The 18,675-nt window shown below is 40.3% G+C and overlaps 2 protein-coding genes across 5 annotated transcripts in view; one reads left to right on the top strand and one right to left on the bottom strand.

Moving 5' to 3' along the window:
- LRIT1 (leucine rich repeat, Ig-like and transmembrane domains 1) overlaps positions 1-18,675 on the top strand; it is a 115,245-nt gene that overhangs the window by 14,746 nt on the left and 81,824 nt on the right. Inside the window, exon 3 of one of the 4 annotated variants that reach the window (XR_011151679.1) lies at positions 8,410-8,555. The exons of the other annotated variants lie outside the window; for them this stretch is intronic. The gene's annotated coding sequence lies outside the window, so the exon portion shown is untranslated. Of the gene's footprint in view, positions 1-8,409; positions 8,556-18,675 lie in introns of those variants that run through there. 4 annotated transcript variants of the gene reach the window in all.
- Positions 1-18,675, bottom strand: part of CHAT (choline O-acetyltransferase) — a 27,112-nt gene continuing 8,437 nt past the window's right edge. The window contains exons 6-14 of the mRNA XM_069019199.1: positions 18,374-18,551; positions 13,758-13,927; positions 11,719-11,819; positions 11,458-11,586; positions 10,118-10,240; positions 8,502-8,643; positions 5,325-5,387; positions 2,253-2,390; positions 1-575 (exon numbers count right to left, since the gene is read on the bottom strand). Of these exons, the coding sequence (XP_068875300.1) occupies positions 306-575; positions 2,253-2,390; positions 5,325-5,387; positions 8,502-8,643; positions 10,118-10,240; positions 11,458-11,586; positions 11,719-11,819; positions 13,758-13,927; positions 18,374-18,551 (1,314 nt within the window). The 3' untranslated portion in view covers positions 1-305. The remainder of the gene's footprint in view (positions 576-2,252; positions 2,391-5,324; positions 5,388-8,501; positions 8,644-10,117; positions 10,241-11,457; positions 11,587-11,718; positions 11,820-13,757; positions 13,928-18,373; positions 18,552-18,675) is intronic.

Consider the following 18,675-nt stretch of genomic DNA (forward strand, 5'->3'; position numbering starts at 1 on the left):
TATATAAACTTACTCAATTTTTTAGGTGATAAAATGGCACAAGCTAATTATGGTTAGAAATGGTAGTACAACACATACTTGTATGACTTCCTCCTTCAATTCAGCCAGTGTGACCAAATCTTTTTCGCTGATTCTCAGGCAAGAAATGGTAGATTTAGTACACAGAGTTGTAAATGTTGGCAACAATGAGAAACAAATGACATTTTGGTTCTACACTATTATAATTACTAGTACTATCCTGCCTTTGAACAACTATGTCATATTTCTTCATAAGGTGGATTCAGGAGGATAATTCCCACAGCCTCTTAGCACTGGTGGTCACTCTGCAGCTGGGTGGCTGCATCGTGTTTAGCAGGTGGCTTTGCTGTAGTAGAACTGCATTTGGTGCACAGATCTCTCATTGCTAGGAGACTGTCTTCCACAGCTTTTGCAAACATGTTTGAGGAGGTTTCCTTACATTCTTTAAAGCTTGAGATGCAGAATAATATATGCTCTGGCTGAGGGTTGTAACATGCCCCATATCCATTGGGCACCACAGGCCCATAGCAGCAGAACATTTCCATAGTAGTTGGAACCTGGTTGCAGGGAGAAGGGAAGGAGTGATCTCTGATTAATCAGGGCACCTGAAATCAGCTGCTTAGGAATTAGAAAAAGAGAAAGAAATTCTACAAATGCTGGTAATGTGGTGAATCCAGCCTTGTGGAGTATCACTACCTTCGGAAGTCCAGACCTGGAGATGACCAGACCTTTACCTTGGAAGGCAAAAGCTGATCTCAGTATAGAATTTGGTTGTTCTGTTTGTTCACTATGGTTTAAAAACTGGTATAATTTGAGGTGACTATAATGCATTTGCTCAATTTATATAGATATTTAAAAGCTGTAAGATTTGTTGTTGATAGATAGGAATGTTATGTAATCCTTGTACATAAAATGGATACATAAAGCTTCTCTAAGGTTTTTAATTTCTTAAGGTTATTTTAAACTTGTAATATGAAGACTGCACTAAATTAGAGAAATTAGCATTGCCCATTTCTAATAACAGTTTATAATTGTGATGCTGTATAAAAACACTTCAATGCAACTAGGCATTCTATTAGACCCCAGTTTAATCATGGCATAATATGGCAGTGAAACACTTTCTCCTGCAGAAAATAAAAGATGTGTTAGAAATCTGTATGTTTCAGACTTTGTGTACATGGGCCTTCACAAATGACATTTGCCTTTTTAATGGTGTAGAACAGGCCATTAGTTCTGCTAATAGAGCCATAGAATTGTCAGATGAATTTGCTGTGCAACAGCCGAAGGCCATAAAGCTATTCAGAAGCACTCTTTGCTCATGGATAGTTTCTTGGAGAATTTATGTAGTAGTATGTTGGTTATATTCACTCATGTCTGAAAGCCTACAAACATTATGACAAGATCAAATTACTTATTAAGGTTTTATGCTGTAGCATGATATTGTAAGTCTCTTTTGTTGCATAGTCCCAATCTGTTGCAGCTGGGTTAGCATTTCAGTTAATGAATTCCTACATAGATTTCTTCTTTCATTAGGACTGCTACTACATGCAACAAAACATTTAATTTTTAAGCTGTATGCCATAAAGATGCTTCCTTATTCAGAACATTAAATGTAGGAAGTATCGACTCCTAGAGTATCTTTGTATGTGTAAATAACTGTAAATCTGTAAATGTCTGTACCTGTCTAAAACGTCTGTAAGTCTATGTTGCATGCCTGCATGGGCTGTTGTCTTGCAGCAAATAACAGAAGGCTCTCAAAAATCTCAAACACAGCTACTTTTAACAGTAAAATTTCCTCATGGCTCTAGGCTTTTTGTTTCTCAGAGCAGCAGCCCTTCTGGCTTGTGGCTGTACTGTCACTGGAGTAAACACTGCTCACTAGAGCTGTCATCTTATGGGAAGGAGGAAAAGAAGGGGACTGGGAACATATGTAGTTTGGAAATTGAGGAAACTGAGCTGTCATGTGAATTTTACTGAGTGTGTTTGTGTGCATTTCCAGAATTTCTGCAACGGACTTTGGAATGTTGCATATGAAGTGATAACTGTAGTCAGTATTTACTGCGCTGATGAACCGAGACAGGATTGAAAATGTGGAGCAGTTTGCAGACTTCTTGATGATACTGCTTTTGTTTGCTTGCCTTCTTTACATTGTTCTCACTGTGAGCTACAAGGCCTGGCAGAAGACAAATGAATTATCTTTTGCTTGTCAGGACCAGTGAACAGGAGAAACTCACCTGGCTAGTTGAGAGGATGAATCGATTGCTTGTCAGATAAGTCTCATCTGTAAATATCTCTGGCAGTTCCTTGTAGTGTTCCCGTGCCACCTCTCTGAGCCCTAGCAGGTGATTGTCTATTGCCATTCCAGTAACAGCCTGTGTACAATGTGATAAGACAACAGCTTTTAACTGAGTTTGGAGGCATTTTGACTATTACTGCCTAGTGTTCTGGTCACAGATGATGAACTTGGTTTGAGTGAGGTAAAGCCTGTAATGGTCAGATATTACTCTGAGTATTTGCTGAAATCAATAACTAGAAATTAATTTGGTGCTCTGAAGATGTAAAAATTAGGAAGGAGACAGTCTTGAGATGTACTCTGTGCTGATGTTATCTGGGTGTTCATGTCTCTCAGAGCTGAATACCATGGGTTGGGCTTCTAGAGATGCTGAGGGGAGCCTATGGGACAGCAGAAATTTCTAAGCATGTTTTGGAATTTTCTGTACATCATTTGGATTATGGTTCAAAGTGGAGGGCTCCAAAACACTTCCAAATTGGAGCAAATTAATCTTCCATTGCCTTGCTGCCTGCATCTCCCTCTGGCAGTTAAAGCATATGTCATTCCATAGAATTCAGATCCAAGGATCTGGTAGGTGTCTGCAACAGGCTTAACAGAATAACAGATCACTGGCAAATCTATCACAGATGTATGAGCAAACCCCACCTCTTGAGAAAACTGGGGTTAGGGACACAGAAGCAGCAGTGGCAGCTCACAGGAGCTGCTGCTGAGCCTGCAGCAAGTCCCTGCCATCAGCTGCCTATGCTCAGGTCTCTGCTCTGTCCAGCTACATAATGCTCTAGACTTGAGGCATTTATTAGCTTTAAGAGCCTTGCCCTACTAGTAGATGTGATTGAAGATGGCTAAAGGGATCAAAAGTCAGCAGTGGGGGATTGGCAGACCAGGATAGTTACAGAGTTTTGTTTCTTTAGGAAACCAAAACAAAATTTGTTCCAACCAGGCAGGAATTGCCTCAGATAAATAAGTGTGTTCAAAATCCTTTAGTCCAGGTTTGTTCTTGCAGGTAAAAGCACTGATTTTGTAGACTGACCTGTAGCTCTTCCCTGGTCCAGGCTGAAGTCATGTAGGAAGGAAATGCTGAACTAGAGACATTGTATTGCCCTGAGAGCAGAGCTGATACCCCTGTGGCACAGGACCCTTGTAACAAGGGAACAAACAGCCTGAGAGAAGGCAGGATTTAAAAAAGAGCACAAGCTTGGTTTTCCTCTTGAGGATTAAAAAAATATAACAGGAAAGCACAAGTTTACTTCTCTTATGAGGAGAATAATTTTAACCACTGGTAAGTGCCTGAAGCAGGGGGTTGGGAGTGCATAGCCTGGTTTGGCTTATTAAGAACTAGGCACCCATTGGTTAAGGGGCTATTTGTTCATCAGCCCAGACGGAGCAAGGATGCTCACAAAAATGTAGCATACATCAGGGTTGTGTTTACGTTCTTTTTCCCATACAGGGAAACTGACTTGATAATCAAAGGAAATATTTTGCTATCACACAAGATTTATAAGGCTGTTAGCAATGACATTTTTGCAACATAGATCAATGTCATGTCTGAAGAGAGGCCGAGACGGGCTAACGAAATAAACTGTGAGTCAACACATAGGAAAAAACTGGGCTAAATTGAATTTCAGAGCTCCACATTTAAGATAGCAATGCTACTAGTAAGCCTTAACAAGGGGAAATAAAATCATTAAATTGCTTTTTGTTTTATGAAGTAGATTTTTTTTTTTGTTTTCCTTAGGAGCTATTACATTTCAGTCTGTTACACACAATTTAGTCAGAACATCTAAGTCTTATCCAGAGTTTAAAGCCACAACAATTACATTCTGCTATTCTGAGAAAGGAGGGGGAGCTTGGTGAGTAGAAGTACCTGGAGAGCTTTTTAAATTTAAAGATAAATTATTTTTCCAACGGCAGTTTTAGTATTTTCCCATGAGCTACACTGGAGGCTGAATTTTGTAACAGTTTCTGGATCTGAAATGACTTGGAGGGGAAAAGTAATGGACTTTTTTCTCTCACTTTTTTTTTTTTTTTTTTTTTTTGAGAGCTGTTGTACAGAAATTCCATTGGTTGTGACCTAGTAGACCTGCAGTATGTTGTGTTCATTGTGAGGTTAGCCTGAGATGGTTCAGGTGAGGCAGTTGCCCTGAAGTAAGACTTGACTTCACTTCACAGAATATGTGAAGTCGCAGCTTCTAAGATGTGGGTTCTCAGCACAAGGCTTGAAACACAGAATTGTTTTTCTTCCCTGCTTCTTCTGCTTCACAGTCCTGCCTGAAAGCAACACTTTGCCTCTCCAGTGCTCTGAATGTACCTTTAAACCACCTCTGAAGGTGAATGATTTCTTGCATATTATGAATATCCAAAGAGTAATCAACAATATGGGTTTATTAGGCAATGATCTGAGGCAAAACCATAGGTAGCAAATTCACTTATTGTAGCTGGTTATTAATATTTATTAATTTCATGAGTGGTATGACTAAGTTTATAAAACAAGTCTGTGCTTTGTCTTGGCACAGTGGGATGTAAAACATTACCCAGACTAAAGTATCTCATTTTTAATCAACAGAAAATGAGTCGTATTTGATATTAAACTGATTTCTTCACTGGAGGGCATCTCTTCCTTTTATTAGATGCTGCATTCAGGTCTTTAAAAGAAAACTTACTATAATCATTCCTTCATTGTTAATGATCTTTATTAGAAATGGCACTTTGGAATACCAGAATATATCTTCCAGAATACCAGTCCATCTGAGGATCAGGTTCCAGATAGGGACCTCTATCCTCTAGTGAAGAGAAATATAAGAAAATGCATAGATGGTTAGTTTTAGGGTTAGGTTTTTTAAGTTGAGGTTAGTTGAATATGGCTATTTGGGCCATTAGAAATGTTCATAAGTGTGGCATACTTTCCTATTTAGAGATACCTACATTTTTCTAGTGCTTAAATAGCTAATGACTGTATCTTCATAGTTTTCTTGAAAAAGCTGACTAGTTCTTACTTAGGCAGTGTTTTACTCACCAGAACAGAGTAATTAGTCTGAGCTGCAATTGCATCCTTAAACCTCTGCATCTTCTCAGGATCCTGTTGGGGTAATCAGAATATATGTGTTATTGAATAAACTTTCAAAGAAATAGCATCTTCCATCAAACAGCAAGGACCTCAAATGTCCTTTGCTCTTGGCTCAGGTGTCAGCACTCTGATGAATGAACAGCCACACCAATCAATGTCCTGATCAGCACCAGCACCTGGCTGTGCAAGGGTTGAACAGGATTATTGGTGGTGGTTTGTTTGAAGTCGAGGAAAAGCTTGCAGTTCCGTTTGTGGATTCCTTCCATGGATTTTGGGGGTGTAGATTATTACCAATAGAATCACTCTGTTTAGAGCAGGGAAAATAATTGCCTAGTGTAATTCAGTGTTTTCAAAACAGACAGGCAGTGTATCTTCTCCAGAATGGTTTATCTAGACAATGACAGTGACATTAATGAAAGCCATTACTGATAGTTTACTAGCCAGTCAAAAAATTACTCCTGTGTGTGAAAGGGCATCTAGAATTTTCCAAGGCTGCTCTACCCTCCACAGATACCTCACATTTCAGATAACAAGCTAGTAAATTTTGACTCCTGTCAAATGGCAGCCTTTTATATTAAGGGAATGATCTTAAGAAATGCTGCACTGCTGTACATCAAGTCCAACACTGAAACTTTGGGAGACCCTGAAACAGCCAAAAATGACTGGGTCTCCAGATAAACAGGGGACCTTCAGCTCCTATGGACGATGAATAATCTTTTGAACAAAGAATTCATTTTAGAAGCAAGTCAAGGTTACCATCAGGGACCTTCAAAATACAAAGTCTGATATTTTTTCACAAGGCTAGAGCTAGGCCTTAGTTCCCTTGCAGAGATTAAATTACCAAATGCAGTCTTTAAATCTGATTAATTTACAGCTATTCAAGCAATCTCTAGTGTCAGTAGCTGCTGCTTTTACAGCAAGTGTCAAATGCATGAGATATTCCTCCTGCTGAAGAATCAATCTGACTCAATCAATCTTTGGTGACTGTTCAAGCTATCGTTTGAGGATAATTTTTATTTGTATCAGAAGGAAAATGTTTTTTAATTGGATTTGAATTAATGGCTATTAACAAACAGTATTTTGGGGAGTTCAAGGCTACTTAAACCAAGTGGTGCATCTCTTTGTCCAAAAAAAATAATTAACCCTTTCACATTCAGAGCAATTCGTAGGTCTGAGAAATCACCTTGGAATAAGATTGTATTAAATTAATTTTCTAATGTTTCTGTGATACTAATATATATATGTAGTTTTGAATGGAAGTATGAAGATGTTCACATCAAAACAAAGATTTATTAATGTCTGTTGGAAAGAACAATCACAGACCAGTATAAATGTCTTTTGTATCTCTCAGTGGAGAAGAGGCCAGGAAAACGATCAGTGGATTGTTTGCACTATGATTACAGGTTTTCCAGGGGAAATGAAACCATTATTCCCCCTATTCTGTACGACCAAGGCATGCAGTAGAAAGATATGGGGGCTGAGACTGAGCTGATCTAGACACACATGGCATTCTTCAGCTTGCTTGTGTGAAACAGTGCAGTTTAGGGTGCTGTGAAAGGGCAGCACGATCTCAGATTTGGGTGGGAAAAAGGTGAGAAATGCTGAAGCTTTGGGAGAGCTGCAGAAATCAGTAAGTGTTGGAGGAAGGAAGGAGGGAAGAGATAGTTGCAAGGAGCTAGAGGGATCTGTTGAAACAGCATTGTAGGAGCAGGCTGGCTCCTCCCAGGAGCACAGTCAGTGTGCCACTGCATGGGGTGCAACTATGCTGGGTGCCCAGGTGTGGAGAGGAAAGTGTGCACAGACAACAGGAACTTCTCATGAAATGTGATTGAGAACTATCTTCTCCGACAGGACACTGATAACAAATAACAACAGCCTCTTCTTGCCTACTGTGTGGTAGTCACTATTATGTGCAATAATATGGTCATAATCTGCCATGAATTACCCACTCAGCAGAGGGAATTATTTCAGGTTTTTTAAGTTACCATTTTACCATGGAACTCATTTAAGCTTTGTTCATCAGGAGCTAAGTTCTGGGCATGATAACCTTAAGGAGAATGAAGAAGCAGTGGATTAAGAGAGGACTTCTCTGGACAAATTTTCATCATCCTCTAGGACGTTAGATCTTGGTTTATAATATTTCATTAATTTACACCTAATCTACAGCCCAGCAATGCTTCTAGCAATGTTATGCTAAATTCTAAAGAATAGCCACGTGGGTTGTTGACACTGGAATGGGCTTACTGTGAAAAATAATCTATATTGTGGCAGCATTTTGCATCTAAGCAGCCACCTGGAAATTCCCTGTACAGCAGCGCAGTGCAGTGGGTGGAAGTGGCACAGAGACACTGAGGGAGGCTCTCCAGGGACAGCGGGAGGGACAGGGCACAGGGCTGTTTGTGCAGCTCTGCTCTCAGCTGTACCTCTTTACATCCCCATCTACTCTGTACAGCACTCATGCTTCTGGCAAACAGATGGTGGTGTCTCAAAGAAAGGCAATTTTAATTTTTCTTTTTGCAGTATGATACCAGGATAGTTCGGAGAGTTGTTTGATTAGTTTGATGAAGTTTTTCATCATTAAGGTTCAGCTCCCTTGAGGATCCTATAAGACTTAGTCTATTTGGTAGAAACATCCCTTTAAAACAAAAAAGATCAGCCAGGACATATCCACATATCCAGAAATGAAAGCATGGGAATTACATCACATATTGCAGTCTGCAGCAGAACTAACCACTGCAGGAGACCTGCCAGGAAATTCCCCTGGTGTGGCAGTTTAATGATCCTGAACTTTGCATGTTCAGCCTAGATCTCTCCAGGGAGCTGAATTTGGATCTGATGATAGAACATTCATAAGACAGTACTAAATCTAAAATTAGATACTATGTTTCTTATAACGTCATGTTTAGGCACCTCTGAATCTTTTGGATGCTTAAATAAAAATAAGGGAATATTAGATTTAGCTTAATGGTTGGTCTGTAGAAAAAGCAAAATCCCATGATGCTTGCTACCCTGCCCTATGCCTTTATGTTCTCAGTTAACAGTTAAAAAGTGAGAGACTTGGGACCATGAATGCATTATTTACTTAGTGTTTTGGCAAAGAAGACAGAGGGAGCCAGCCCAACATACCGACACAGCTGTCTTGTCACCTGCCATTGCTTTGACAAAAGCAAGTGCTTCTGAGGTAGCAGACCTAATATTCTCAACCCGGCCCTCATCGAATCGGCGCAGGGAAGCACTTTCATAGGTGGGGACAAGCCTCCTGTGGCACCTGATAGAGTGAAGGAAGAAAAAACAAAGAGTAATCATTTTCAAATAGTCATAAAGACTAAGAGAAATATAGGCTTGGTACATTTTACTGTTACAGCCACATTTTTATTTCTTGCACAGTATTCATCTTAATGTTGATAGAATTCTGTAAGAAACTTAAAAAAGATGGATGCTCACTCCTTTCTAATATGAAGAGCTACAGCTGTATATGTTTTAGTTATGCATTGCCAGTAAAAAAAATGACTTGTTGTGTAAAAACAAGGCTAGTAAAACTAAAATTTACTGAAAGATCTCACAGAATGTTTTATTTGTACTGCATCATAAAATAATTGTGTAATTAATCATTTACTTATGGGCTTGAAATATGTTTTATTTAAAACAAGAGAAAATGCACTGAGTGTGGGAGTGAAAAGCAGAAAACTAAAAGGGGAATAGGGTGGTTTTTGTGAGCTGGAATGAAAACCCACATAGCAATTACAGCAGAGTATGAAAACTGTTGTTTAATTTGGGTCCAGGTGTACAGCTACTATTCCTTGCTTCAGGAGACAGACTGTGTCTTTCAGTTGAAGCAGGTGGTCTCAGAACGTAACTGTCCCCTAAACTTTCTGTTGCAAACATGGGATTTATATCATGGCTGGGATCCAGATGAAAATCTTGGGCTAGGTCATTGTTGAAGTTTTATTAAAGGAATATGCAAAATGGATGTTCAACAGATGTTCATGGAGTACATGAAATGTGTTAAGCATCTCTGGTCTTGACCACGTAAAGACCACTCTGGGATTTAATTTGATGTGATAAAGAATTGTTTGTGTAATAGGCTGTTCTGCAGGAAACCAGGCAACCCATCTCTAGCCTGGAGTTCTGGCAATGTAGAAAGGAGCTTTTAACTTTGATAAGACCATGGAAATTAGGGGATATTCTGAAATCTTGGGATGCCTGTGAAGAAGGGGACAGCAGTAGTAACTGTTCTGTGTAGGAACTCTAGTCTGATATGCTGCTGTAGTATTCTCCCCTGTGGATGCTTTTCAGCCTGTGGTGCCAGAGATGCATGTGGGATTACTGCCATGGTTCCTCTCAAGCTACCCACAGTGGCAAGGCACTGGTGCTTCTGCCCCAGGGACCTGGGCTCCCCAGCTGCTGCTGCTACAGATAGCCCTGCCATCCCTGCCATATTCCCTCACCTTCTCTATGCCAAGCACAGGGACAGCTGTCGGGAAGGTACTGGCTGGCAATGGCATGTGTGGGACACTGGGATGGGAAGGTAGAGCAAGAATAGGGAAAGGGAATGAAGAAAAAGAGTACTCTCTCTCAGAGCCAGGTATCAATTTCCATCTTGTCTGTCCAACAGCCATTAGGCAAGGTCACTCATTTCCATGCAGGAGGCATTTTTTTGAATGTTGAGGAAGAAAATGGACCCTCTGTATAAAAAGCCACTACCTTGTGTACCTTGTTCCTATGAATTGAATTAACCTTACCTGTAGAATGCCAGCTGAAGTGCTACTTGAATGTAGGCATCTGGGCTAACTTTTTGTTTCTTAATAAATTCCTTTCCATAGTGCTCAAACTTGTAGGCAATAAAATCCAGATTTTCCACTACCCTGGAAAACAAGCAGAAGGCAATTACTGCAAGGGTAGATGTAAGAATCTCACAGAATTGTTAAAGTTGGAAAAGAACTCTTAGATCACCAAGTCCAACCATTAACCTTGTTCACCACTAAACCATATTCTGTCCCATTTCCTGTTTGCAAATAAAACGCAGAGATCTTTTCCTGACTGTAGCATCTTGGAGGTGAGTGGCCTCCTGTTCTCCTGCTTGCAGACAGTCCTGGTCTTGGTAACTTGTTCCTAGTCAGTAACTTATTCATACAGATTCTACACCAAGCTTGTTATCTGCAGCCTTAGCTGTGGCACTCAAGTCTGTTTATTTAAGTAAGACACCCTTTTTAAAAAACAAACAAACAAAAAACTGGCAACCTTCCCCCAACCTTAGTGTTTCCACCCCTGAAGCCTAAGCGAGGGTCTCCTTTGTTCTTGACAAATTTCTGAGAGATTTACTGGTGTGAGAATTGGGTGCATTTAGAACCTGATGAAGGCCTTAAGCTCTTTGCAAGATGCAATTTAGAGGACTACTACCTTTATTTAAAAACAAAAAGGAATTATACTGCATCCTGAATGTTCTCACTCTTATGTATCTTTCTAGCCATGTTGAGGTCTTATCTAACGCAACCACACTGGACATACTTATAGCTGATCACGCAGACAATGTGTTAATTCTCTACAGAGAGATCACAGGCCTGAGTGTTGAGGAAAAAAAATTCTTATTACCACCCCCAACCCCAAAGATCATGCAAATCTTTGACAGCCTGGAAACAGAGTCAGAAAAAATAGGCTCTGTAGGAGCAATGTGAATGTAAACAAATGACATTCCTAAATTCAAATTGTTTATTCAAACCAGTGTACCCCTATCACCCTGACTTCAGATAGAGTCAGCTCAAACCCATAAAAGACATCCACAAAAACAGAAGCTCTGCATTGTTTGCATCCTGTGCAAGTACAAGGGTAAGCTGTTTTTCCAGTGGTTTTTAGATTTCCTAGTATTTACATGGAAGGAAAAAATGGTAATGCAATTCCTGAATACGGACAAGTAGCTCCAGCCCATAAGGGTCCTATCCTGCAGAGAGATGCTAAGTATGTGCAGCCTGGTAAGAGGAGGAGGAGCAGGAAGACAGGAGGCCCCCTAGGAGGGAGCCCATGCCTGCACACAATGTGTTCCAGCTTGCAGTCACTGCTGAGAAAAATGAGGCATCTGTTCTACCTTTGGAGTTTTTCTGCTGCTGATGCCAAATACATCTGAATATCAGGGGAACACTTCCATCTTAGTCTCCGTGGAGCGGGAAGCTCACTCACTGAATCAGCTCGGAGTAATTTCTTGGAACTTTCTTTCCTGTTGGTACGTGAGACAGAAGTCATTAAGGTCACAGGAATAATCCATTTGTTAAACACTGCTCTTTTAGCAGGTAAATTACTGCTTCCCAGGGGCTGGAGTGGGTATAAAATGTACAGAGAGGGAACTCACATGTGCCTGAGCAGGTACTCGGTGCACTGCACCATTACGATGCCATCGAAAGGGGAGTGTTCGCACACAGTCCCGCACAGTCCGTCTCTTCCTACCACAAACTAAACAAGGAAAAGAACAGGTGCAACATGTACAGGGAATAAATCACGTCCTGGATAAGTTATCCACGATGGCAACCTGACAAAGGTGTTACCGTTCCCCTGTGGTTTTCTTATTGCTCATATCAGGAGCTTCCTTGCCCTATGTAGGTCTCTAAGTGGGTGACGTACAGACTTATTGCAGGAGACTTGCTTGTCCTGTGAAAGGTGTTGCACTGAATCCCTTTCATGCTGCTGTTTTGGACTGAATCCTGTGAGAATGTAAATTTTAGCAATTCCTGATGGAATCTGAAAATTTGATTTAGCATCTGCTTTATGGTACAGAAAACCCATCAGCAGAAAGACAGGCCAGGGTTCTCCTGCTTTTGAGGGCAGTAAAACATCTGTATCTGGGAAATCCTTAGGATCCCATTTTATTACAAAACTCATCCTTATTTGATAGCTCTCTCATAGCTTATTTTGAACCTTTTTTTTTTTTTTTTTTTGGAGATGCTTTCTTCATTTCATTTCCCTCTTACTTGTCTTCATTCTTAATTTCACTGTGTACACACGGCTCTGCTGGTAACAACCTGCTGCACTCCAGTTCTGTGATGCACCCATGCAAATTGTTACTTCTGCATCTCATACAAAAGCAGATGTCTAGGACAATACTGCAGCTTTCCTGTCCTTTTTCTGGGCTTTTCCCCACACTTGTTTTGAAGTGCATTTGGCTGGACTTCACCCACTTAGCTTTCTCTTGCACATTTGTATCACACACATCCTGCCTCCCTGCTTTCCATGAGGTTTTCAGAGAGTGGGCATGATGCAAAACGTCCACCTGGACATCTTCTGAAGCCTTACTGCAAAGGTGAAGAAGAATTTGGAGAGAAAGAAGAATGGCTTCCTACATAATCTGTGTTTGCATAAAAGGAAATGGGATCTTATTTCCCTAAGAATTTCCCTTCACCTTTAAACTATTTTGGCCTGAATACATCTGGACAGATTAAGCTCTCTCACACTATGAAATTTAATTTGCTTTCTGCTACCTTATGATAGTAGACAAAAAGAAAATGTTGTTTATTCTCATCTGCTTGAAATATCTCAACACTTGACCCTGCAAATAACAGGGTTCTAACTAAAGACAAATGGTTTTTTCTTCAAAAGAGTCTGCTAATAATGTCATTTGCAGTGGCATTAATCAGGAATGATTACTGAAATGTATTTGCTTCTGGGTAAGTTGGCGCAAGTGAAATTATTTTAGGGGTTTCTCTTTTCATGCTGCTGTTCTTAGATATGGCAAGAACAACAAGAATTATGCAAGCAATGGATCAGTCAGGGTTTTTTCAATTTTTCATAAGCTGTCAACATTGTTGACAGTTGGAGATTAATACATCACTTCACTCTGGGTCTATTGCAAAGCGTGGAAATAACAGTGCAACACTTTAAAATATGACAACCAAAATCTGATTGGGAAAAAGGCTGGGGAAGTCAATACTTAAGGAAAGTCTCAACAAGGATGTCATTAATTGAGTAAACAGTCTGTTAAGTGAGGACTTAAACACATGCCAAATTATAAGCAGTTGCATCTCTAGGATGTCAGGAAAATGTGTAAAAAGAGGAAATGGAGAAAAATATTGTGCTTTTCTTTTTTATTCTGGGATACTAGGCCAGCATTTTAATTTCTTTTGACTCAGTGTAGTAAAATGCATTGTTTTTTTTATATCCAGTGTCTACCTACTCATACATCTCTATATCTGTATTATCTCCTCAAATACAAAGGGCAGCTTTGGAAAAGGTGGAAGTGTCCCTGCTTCCCCTGCCTTGTAAGGGACACCCTTGCTCACACCCAACCTGCCCAGATAGATGCTGACACCACCTTCCCCTCTTTCTCCCACCTGACTCTAAATGGTCCCCACCATAAGGCAGTGTGCAAGTAATGTCACAGTGCTGTAAGGTTTTTACCTGCATAGGTTTGTCATACCAACGATTGGCCCCATTTTTATGGTAGCCTCCTCCATGCAGCATCTGCAATGCCATGTTTGTGTTGTTGAGTTCCACCCCACTGGGGCTGTCCAGGCACACCAGGCATATGCAGCGTTCAATCATGTCTAGAGAGTCACGGTTGGTGGAGTCTGGGGATAAAAGAGTGAAATGTTCACATCCTCTTACCTCTAAGTACAACACTGGATGGGGAACCCTCTGCCTTGGAGAGCATGGAAGATCTGACCCTGACCCTGCAATGAGCTGGTGTCTGCAGAGCTTCTCTCAGCAGCAGATCATCTCAGTGCGAGGGAGCATTATACCACGGCATTAATTCATGTGTTAACTTTTGTAACTGTGTATCTCTCACATGATTCAATAATAACCACTTTCTTTTTCTGCCTTTCATTTCCTGAAGTAATTATATTACAAAATAGATCTATTTTACTCTTAAAGCCAGCATTGCTTACTTATTTTATATATAACAGTTACAGAGGACAGGTGGAAAATAGAAAGTTTCAGAGCTCACGCTATTGCTGCAGTATTCTGCTCTGAAACAGCAGAGCTTAGAGTGTTTTTGTGTTGTTCTCCCATGAAAACCCTTTTCAGAACAAGGAACAGCAGGGCCTGTGTTGGTTTGTGTCTTATTGTATTAAAACCCTCCTGTCTCTCCTGTCCCTGATCATTAGCTTATGCCTACATCACATGAAGAAACATCTTCAGATGAGGTTTTGAGGTTTAGTTTTTGAATATGGTTTTGCCAAAATCATGGGTTGCCACATTACACTGCTCTCCTGTCACTAGTGTACAGCTGAATAAAATGGGCTTTTCTGGATCTCTTTCTGTTCCTTTTCCCTATCATGACACTCTTGCTTATATGGTTGGACTACTGCAGGTATTTTTACCTTGTCCTCAGTGCTTTCCTCCTTACTTGTGGTGTATTTATGTGTTTTGGTTTTTTCTTCTCAGCTTGTCTAACTCAAATATTACAAAGGTGAAAGGTTTGTTTGTATCTGAGAACCAGTTTGAAGCATAGGAGATACTTAATTGTGAGCACTTAATACAGTTCTTCATTGAAAACACAGAAGTGTGCAACCTATAACAAGAACTTATTTCATTTAAAAACATACAACATTATTAATTGCTGTTATATGGTTGTTAACAAGATCAAAGGAAAAAGGGCTTCCAAGCTTCAACATAAAATTCCTTTTGTTCTTAACAGATCAGCTTTCATCTGATGGTTTTGCTAGATTGTGGTGTAAATGATTTTTCACAATGATGTTTCAGAATGTTCTCAACAAAAGATATGAATTCAGATTGATCAAAACTTACTTCAAGTCTAGGCTGAGTTCAACAAATATGTGCTCAATTCAGAAAATTACTTTAGCTGAAAGAATGGAAAAAAATTTAAAATTAAGCAATTCTGATTTGCATGTGAAATATGGGTACCTTTCAATATGTGCATGTTTTTAAGGTTTGCAAATATGTAAACTTGCTTGATTCTCTGAAAGAACAACATTTTTCATAGTAAGAAATAATGCACCTTTCCAGAAGGAGTAACATAGGATAGTCAGGAGCTAGAAAAAACAGATGCTTGTTACCCTCCAGCTTCATTCTCCAAATACTGTGTAGTGAAAAAGAGACCAAATATGCAAGAAATTAAAAATGTGTCAAGAGAAGGAGAGGCAAGAGATAGCAGTGGATGAGAAGGAAGAGGGGGAGCTGTGGCCTTTTGCAGGCTATGATAAGTTACTGCCTATTGCTGTTTGGTGGCTCCTGCGAGGCAGCATTAGCAGCCAGGAGCCCAAGGGACAGAGATGGTCAGCCTGACTTCTTGCAGGCTCCCTGGGGACCTGGTGGAGTGCAGAGTGTGTTGTCTCCCCTTGCCAACAGAAGCAGAGTCCCAGGGAAAGCAGCTGGAGCACCTGCCAGCTCCTACAAAGGCTTGAGCCAGGAGATTGTGTTCGATGGGGCGTGCAGAGAGGTTGCTGTCCTGCAAAATGTGAACACCAGAGCTCCTTCTGAGTGTCTTCGAAAGCATTCAGAAGCTTTATAAGAGAGAAGACCCATCCCTGTCCACGTGGCTGTAAAGCTTTCTAGTATCTCACACTTGCAGGGCTGACCATAATCGTGGCATTTTTTATTGATGGTCTGGGTGCCTCGATGCAAAGGCTGAAAAGGTCCTTTTTGGAATGGAATGGAAGCTGCCCCATATACAGCAGCTTCTGGTGTTTGCAGACAGGCATCTTTGAGGAAAAGCAGCTTGGACAGTGATTTACAAACTGCTCCCAGCTTGCTCAGCATTCTGCTTTACGCTGTTTGATAGGTTTATATATATTGCATTGTGGCTGCTACCCACACATCTTTGACAGATACGAAGCCCTTAGTCTGACATATGGCTTCAGGGTATCTGGAGCCTAGGTATTAGAGTGAATAAAATTAAGCTCTGCTAGAAACAGAAAAGTAGGGGAAAGGTGCCTTTACAGAAGGAAACAGGCATATCCAGAGGGCTGATCAAACACTGAAAAATTATCATATGAAGCAGGCAATGAATTGCACAAGAACTCATGAACCATGACTTGAGATGGAAAATATCTGCAGGAAGAGCTAAAACAGAGAAGATTAAGACCAAGCCTAAAGCCCTGACAAGACATTTCTTCCTTTCTAATGCACAATTGCATTGAATTGGCCAGCCAAGTGTTGGTTAGTTGGGGTTTTTTGATTTAGTTTTAGAAAGGAAAATACGAGAAGACAGTTTTGAATCAAATTCAGATTAGTATGCATGGGACTGTAGCCAGTCACTTCACACAGAATTCCCTTCCTGTACTTAGGAACTGAGTGAGCTAGTTCTGCAGCCTGAAGGCAGTTACAATACTGAATGTGTTTACAAATCAGTGATGGCTGGGTTTATTACAGTATCTTGGACATTTTCTCACCTAGAAGACCTATGCTCTACTTGCAGGTCTAGGGAGGCTGATGGCTGTAGCTCCTTCATAGCCTCTGCAATGCACTGCACAGGTTTCCTGTTCTGAAGCATCCTCTCTTGCCCTGCCCAGTACAGACCAGCTGTGGAGTGACCCTTTCACCCACACTGCTTCCCAGGTTTTCTCTTCCTCAGTTATTTATTGTTGCATGAACATTTCACCACCCCAGATAAGAAAGAAAGAGAGCTGTTAATAATCATTTATCCATGTGTAACAGCAATGCATTCACCTATATAGAGGAGCTGTGCTAACATGAATGGTCTGGGATGGGATTCCTGCTTAGATTAGAGAAGGCTCACATCATGGTGCTATGAGATTTACTGGTGCAGAATCTGGTTTTTTCAGCTGCATAACTGAGTTGGTTTGCCTCCTGATTAAAATGAATATTTTGGTAAATTCCAAGCAATCTAAAAACACTGTGGAGAGGGTTTTGCTAGTTTTTGTTGATTTTTCTTTTTGTGTTTTTCTTTTGGATGATGTAGGTTAACAAAGATAATTTTGCTGCAAGTTTCAAGGCATTGACTGTTTTACTTAGTATGGCATGAAAATAAATGATTAGGTGTTTACCTCAATTTTCATTAAAATAAGTTATTTTTTTGTCTCTTCCTTTAAAAAGAAATGATGGCACGAGGAGGGGAAAGCTTAAAGATGAGGCTAGTGCTATGTAATATTGCTGAAATAATGGCCAGGACTCTGTGTGTGTGTGTGTGTGTGTGTATGGGTGTGTCTATACTAAGTTTTTATAAGCACAGATAAACTTGAATAAGAAAAGGGGAATCTTCCTTATCATGGTAAATGTATTTTGAGACTATTGGCAACTCTTGAATATTCCAGGGCATTGGTAAAACAGCAATATTTTCTGTAGCATTCCTGAGCTGGAGATAAAGAGATGAGTTAATGTTTTCTTCAGGAGGAAAAAGTAAATACTTAAGACATGTAGAATGGCAAAAAGAATGTATTTGTATCACTTAGCTTCAGCGTAAAACACATAAGGTGTGATGTGATAGAGGTCACTAACCTCACCCTTTATTTTCATCTGTTTCCAAGTTTGACATTCAAGTCCAGAATCTGAGACAGCTAAATGCTGCCTGTTGGAAAAGAGAGAGAGAGCGGTCCCAGATAATAACTGGTGTCATCTTTCCTAGATACTTACTTAAGAATTGGTTGAATCAGCCCTGGTACCTTCTCCATTGGCTAGATAGAGCTAGATTCAGTAGGTGTTTAACTTTCATATCCTTTTGTTAGATAAGATCAATAAAAGCCAAAAGCTAAGAGGATACATCATTCCTATTGGTACAAAATGGATATGAAGAAAGAGACAAATCACAAAATCTGATGTGATGTAATTTACGTGATGAAAAACAAAGAATGGAGTGAGGGTTATTACATGGCATAACACTTAAACATACACAGCCAAAGGGTCAAGCCATTTCTGCTGCTCCCCTGGCAACACACATCTTACACGTACTGAGTTTCCTACTTCTGGAAAAATTCAGCAGTGAGGTTGCACATTCAGTCTTGTGTTTGCTGTGATATTTGCTCTCAGCAAAAAAAGTCATTGATGGTGAGAAGGAAGATGATGAAGAAGAGAAAGCTGGGATTGCTGCTGCTAACCTTTCATAAGGATCATCCTGGCCTCTGCCCATTCTGTTCTTCCGTCTGTTGTCAGCAGGCCAATTGGAGGCAGCATTTCCTCTTCATTCTCTGCCATTTTTGCTATCTTTTGTAACTGAGTGAAAAGATCTCCCTCACTGAGACGACGGAAATTAATGACAACATCCAAAACAAAAAACTGCAAAAAAATGACAGAAGTCAGAAGATCAGTCAGAGGTGGGTTGGACCCTCTGTGGTCCAACATTTTGCTGTCACCTGGGTGGGTGTTGAGATGCTGAAGTCCTGCCTGGACAGCCAGGCTT

Source organism: Aphelocoma coerulescens, chromosome 6, assembly GCF_041296385.1.
Source record: "Aphelocoma coerulescens isolate FSJ_1873_10779 chromosome 6, UR_Acoe_1.0, whole genome shotgun sequence".
NCBI lineage: Eukaryota > Metazoa > Chordata > Aves > Passeriformes > Corvidae > Aphelocoma > Aphelocoma coerulescens.